General features: G+C 34.2%; 1 protein-coding gene across 1 annotated transcript in view; it reads left to right on the forward strand.

Annotated features, from left to right (window-relative positions):
* Window positions 1-5,406, forward strand: part of spo11 (SPO11 initiator of meiotic double stranded breaks) — a 73,465-nt gene extending 68,059 nt beyond the window's left edge. The window contains exons 11-13 of the mRNA XM_052105790.1: window positions 1,285-1,361; window positions 2,896-3,007; window positions 4,431-5,406. Of these exons, the coding sequence (XP_051961750.1) occupies window positions 1,285-1,361; window positions 2,896-3,007; window positions 4,431-4,550 (309 nt within the window). The 3' untranslated portion in view covers window positions 4,551-5,406. The remainder of the gene's footprint in view (window positions 1-1,284; window positions 1,362-2,895; window positions 3,008-4,430) is intronic.
* Window positions 5,407-6,000: the final 594 nt, after the last annotated feature.

The raw sequence follows: 6,000 nt of genomic DNA on the forward strand, positions 1-6,000 counted from the left end.
CCCTGTGGACAAAGTCAAGCGTTTCTACATGTGTGCATGACACATCTGCAGAGTATGTGGCTACATTTTGGTTGTTTATCTCACATACATACAGTTACAGAATCCTGCACTGCAGGATCTTAAACCTTTTCTTAATATCTTACAATAGTTCACCCAGTAATGAAAATTATCTCATCATTTACGCACTCTCATAATGTGTAAGACTTTCTTCTGCAAAATACAACACTGTAGGTCATACAATGCAAGTGAATGATGATTTAAACTTTAAAGCTCTTAAAAGCATATAAAGCAGCATAAATTAAAGCCATACAACTCCAGTTATTTAATCCATGTCTTCTGAAGTGGTCCAATCGGTTATTTTTGGGAACAGACCAAAATGTAAATGCTTTTTCACCATAAAGCTTTACATCAGCTGTCTCGTTGGCTATCATGATTTCAAGCTCAATTACACTTTCTAGCGCCATCTAGCGCTTTGTGCATGCGTCAAGCACTTGGAAGTGTAATCGAGCTTGAAATCATGATTGTACCTTGAGACTGGAATGCCAAGATGTACAGTGAAAAAGGAGTTACATTTTAGTTTGTTCTCACTCAAAACTGATAGGATCGCTTTAGAAGACATGGATTTAACCACTGGAGTCGTATGGATGACTTTTGAGCAGTGTTTATGTGCTTTTGGAGCTTCAAGGTTTTGGTCACCATTAATTTGCATTGTATGGACCTACAGTTAAAATTTAAATAAAATCCTCTTTAAATCTTTTCTGCAGAAAAAAGAAAGTCAAACACATCTGGGATGACATGAGGGTGATTAAATTCAAGTCAATTTTTAATATAGAAAATATATCTTGATTTGTTTATTTTTCTTACCCCATTGGAAAAAATATTATTTCAAGCAGAAATCTAACAAAATTAAAAGAGGTTTATGCTTAAAACAAGAAAAAAAAATGTGCCATTGATGTAAGAAATGTAAGCTTAGTTAAAGATATATTCTTTGAAAAACAGGTTGTATTATTTTACATAATTTCTTGTTTAGATATTTTTACTAGAAGACAAGACAAAAATATTGATTGGGAAAATTATTTTAGGCAGTGTGACAGGTGTTTATTTGCATCATAAGAACTATGCCTGATTTTTTCCGCAAAGCATTTAGCACACTAATTAGAGCGCTCTACCTCTAATTTTCTGATACAACGCTGCTTTATTAAATCATGTCATGCTAATTGAATTGTTTGAGCTAAAAGTCATATGTTTGAAGCTTTATGAACACTTACTGTCATTTGTTTGCAGTCAATGGCCTTCGAGGCCCACAGTCTGACTGTCCCCAGTGTGCTGTGGTTGGGCCTCCTGCCTTCAGACATCCAGAGGTTTGGGAAAGTCAACTCATTACTCTGCTCTGTGGTTTGTGATTGAGGCTGGGCTTGCTTTGGTTTCCGTTTTTTTGGGGGGGGTTTTGTTGCTGTTTTCTTGGAAGCTATTTTTAATTGAATTTGTAAACTTGCATGGGCCTTAAATGAAGTCAGAACCTCTTTTCTGGAATAAGAGTAAACTACAGTAGAAAATAACTTTAATTGTTATTGTTGGCACCATGCACATGATGTTATTCACTGGCCACTTTATAAGATACAGGTAAATGGGTAGTTTACATACTGTATAACAATTCCATGAGCTTTTTTATAAAACATCAAAAGTTTAGGTTAAAATAACTCTATATCGTCTGTGTCTCATTTGGAAGGTTGCGTCCTCCGGAAGTCGCATTTGTTGGCCGCATACGTCATCGAGGCTGTCTCGTTTCATATATGTATATTTATTTATTTTTTTGTCATTTTTAATTTTATATCTATTGTCAATGCTTTTTATGTATATGCACTTACATGTATACAGTTGTTAACCTTTTCTGCATTCCCAATAAAAACATTTAAAAAAAATCAACGAGACGGCCTCAATGACGTATGCGGCCGACAAATGCGGCCTCCAGAGGATGCACTCTTCCAAAAGAGACACAAAAATTGTATTAGGAAAGGTGTATATTTTAGGTCCTGTAACTGTTTCATCTTTTTTATTATTATTATTAATACATTTAAGTAATCCTGTGATTAATACATTTTAAAAGTACAAACATTGCATTTGGTCTCACAATTAATATGAGGCCACAAAATAATAGGAATGAACACCATGTACATTTCAGAAGAATAGGAGAAAAAATTTCTAATTAGATTTAGATTCATTATTACATGACACTAACACCTATACAGTAGTATATTGTATTAAGTAGGGCCCTTTTATAGAACAGCCTGAATTCTAAGTAAACTAGATAAAACTAGTTGTTTTAGTTATTTTTGCACTTCTGTTTGGTGCTGAAAATGGCATAGAAATTACACACGGCACCTTTAACAATAGCACTCCTTCAACACCATAGGAAGTGGTGATTCTACCAGCATGTGTGCAACACAGATTTATTGGATTTATCAAACTAGGTAATGTTTTTCAGTCATAAATATTACTTATTCCAGTATATGTGATAATTTTTCCAGTGTTTTACATCCTGCTGTTCCATAGCTGACAGGAATTCTGGGCTTGTATATTCAGAGATACTGTACTCTTATGCGCTTTGTTGTTGTAAAGTGCATCAGCTGTTTTACCAAGCTGTTTAGATCGCATGCCTTCCCTATTTGATGTTTTGTTTAACAACCGCAACACTTCATGACCATGTTTGAATGCTTAATACACAAATTTACATAATTTTCTGTTTGGCTGTTTGCATTAACCAGCTATTAAAGTGCCAAATAAAATGGCTAATGAGTGTAAAGATATGATACAGTAAATTGCTTAGTTCACATTTATGTGGATTACTTTTAAAAATGCATAATGGTTGATGGTGCTTATTTATGTGTGTCTCAGGTACAGGGTGCCAGAGGAAGCTCTTATTCCATTTTCTCAGACAGATGAGAGGAAAATCAACAGCTTGAGGAGCAGAGACTACATCACCTGCCAACCTGCTTGGGAGAGAGAGGTGTTTTTATTCAATCAATTTCAATTGGTTATGGCCGTGTTTCTTGGAGAAATGTAGTTAGTGTAGTAATGAGTGTCATTTTATCTGAGCATTTTTATGATGGCCTAATAGAGATACAGTTGAAGTTAGAAGATTACATACACCTTAGCCAAATACATTTAAACTCAGTTTTTCACAATTCTTGAAATTTAATCATAGAAAACATTCCCTGTATTAGGTCAGTTTGGATCACTACTTTATTTTAAGAATATGAAATGTCATAATAATAATAATAGAGAGAATGATATATTTCAGCTTTTATTTCTTTCATCACATTACCAGTGGGTCTGAAGTTTGTAGGTCTTTCTGCTTGCACACATGCTTTTTCAGTTCTGCCCATAAATTGTCTATCGGATTGAGGTCAGGGCTTTGTTACGGCCACTCCAATACCTTGACTTTGTTGTCCTTAAGCCATTTTGCCACAAGTTTGGAGGTATGCTTGGGGTCATTGTCCATTTGGAAGATCCATTTGCGATGTGCTTTAACTTCCTGGCTGATGTCTTGATATGTTGCTTCAATATATCCACATAATTTTTCTTCCTTATGATGCCATCAATTGTGAAGCGCACCAGTCCCAGTTATGTCGATATAGGACTTGTTTTACTGTGGATATAGATACTTGTCTACTTGTTTCCTCCAGCATCTTCACAAGGACCTTTGCTGTTGTTCTGGGATTGGTTTGCACTTTTCGCACCAAACTACATTCATATCTAGTAGACAGAATGCATCTCCTTCCTGAGCAGTATGATGGCCGCGTGGTCACAAGGTGTTTATACTTGCATACTATTGTTTGTACAGAAGAACGTGGTACATTCAGGCATTTGGAAATTGCTCCAGACGTGGAGGTCCACAATAATTTTTTTTCTGAAGTCTTGCCTGATTTCTTTTGATTTTACCATGATGTCAAGCAAAGAGGCACTGAGTTTGAAGGTAGGCCTTTAAATACATCCACAGGTACAGCTCCAATTCAGTACTTCTCCTATCAGAAGCTAATTGGCTAAAGGATAGATATCATTTTCTGTCATTTTCCAATCTGCTTAAAGGCACAGTTAACAGTTAAGTGTATGTAAACGTCTGACCCACTGGAACTGTGATAAAAATTTGAAACAATCTGTCTGTAAACAATTGTTGGAAAAATGACTTGTGTCATGCACAAAGTAGATGTCCTAAACAACTTGCCAAAACTATAGTTTACTAATATAAAATCTGTGGAGTGGTTAAAAAAATTGTTTTCATGATTTCAAACTAAGTGTAGGTAAACTTCTGACTTCAAATGTACATGAAGACAAAAGAGCATTATACAATAAGAGGGATTGTTCAGTCTGCAGGACACAAAAAATGTGAATGACATAATGATGAATTGTATGTTTTTTTTACATTTCAGATAGAAGCAATGCAGAGACTGAAGTGGAAAGCAGAGATACAGTCCCTGGCATCTATTGCCCCTTATTTCCTCACTAGAGTCTACCTACCAAATAAACTGCGTTATGGAGGCTGGATATGAACTTATGCTGCCATCTATTGGACTATAATCTGTACTGCAGCTTTAGCGCTTTAACTATTATTGGTCATTTGTGTTCTGGATACATTTATTGTTAACAGTGTAGGTAGATCTAATGTTACAGTTTTTTCTTACTGAATATTGGCTCAGCTGTTATTTTTGATTATTCTCACTTTAGATATTGAGTAATGAGTTTGAATATCTCTTTTGACATACTTTATAAGAGTTACGACGTTAAAACTGTTTTGGAACATGACATATTTAGGCCTAGGTAAATTCTGAATATTTGTGTAATGGATTGGAATAAATTAACCCCGCAGTGTTTTCATATACGATCCATTGTGAGCCTTCAACTTGTTCATTTAATCATTTAAAAGTTAAAAACTTTATTATTTAAAATATACATTAAAATTGTAGTAGCATCGTACAATGTTGTTTTAAAATCAGATGTTTCATTAAAATAATGTTAGATATGTTAATTGAGTCATAAATTCTTTGTTTTTACATTTTAAATTCAAAAATTAAAATGCCTGTGATTGTTAAACGGAAAAAAAACAAAAGTGTTTGGTACATCGGGGCTAAAGGCACACCTTAAGGAGAATTTGCTTCTTTTTCTGGTACCTGGTTTTCTGGTCATCGGAATTCAAGACGTGTTTATTTTTTTTGATGAAGCAACAATTTTTGTGAAAAGAAATAACAACAGAAGGTCATTTTGAATAAAATTCTAAAGGGAGCGAGGGGGCCTTTTACATCACAGCTGGGTAAAAGGCCCCCAAGGGGGGTTTATAGTGATTTGTCAATTTATGCAAATATATTTGATATAGGAAGGTGCTTTTTTCAAAATAACATTTTCAGAGAAGGGTGCATAATGTATTGTTAATTTCAATCACATTTGACATTTTACAACACCAAAATATTCTATAAACAAATAAATCATCATTGTGATTGGATCAGTCAATGTGAGCACACAATGTGAACATTCTTAATAATAAATCTATTCCTACATTTAAGAAAAAACATGTGTTTTATTGGACCTTTAGCCACTGCAACAGGGGTACTTTTTGCCCCAAATACTATCCTTTCACTTATTGGTCAGTTATATATATATATATATATATATATATATATATATATATATATATATATATATATATATATATATATATATATATATATATGTCTTCTCATTTTCAACTGCTTTTATTTCAGCAAACTTAACATACATTTTTAAGCAATATCACACAAGCAAGAGTGCGATATGGCCCTACATCAGCACTGCTGTGATTCGGCCGCAGGCAGAGTGCTGATGTAGGGCCATATAGCACGATTGCGAGTGTGATGTTGCTTATATACAACAGTTCAATGAACAAGTACATTTAAAAAAATTTGAAAAAACCGAGTACGGTCATAAAAACGTATTTGTGCCGGAACTACTTTCTTACACGACAAATCA

Source organism: Xyrauchen texanus, chromosome 35 (assembly GCF_025860055.1).
Source record: "Xyrauchen texanus isolate HMW12.3.18 chromosome 35, RBS_HiC_50CHRs, whole genome shotgun sequence".
In the NCBI taxonomy this organism is placed as follows: Eukaryota; Metazoa; Chordata; class Actinopteri; order Cypriniformes; family Catostomidae; genus Xyrauchen; species Xyrauchen texanus.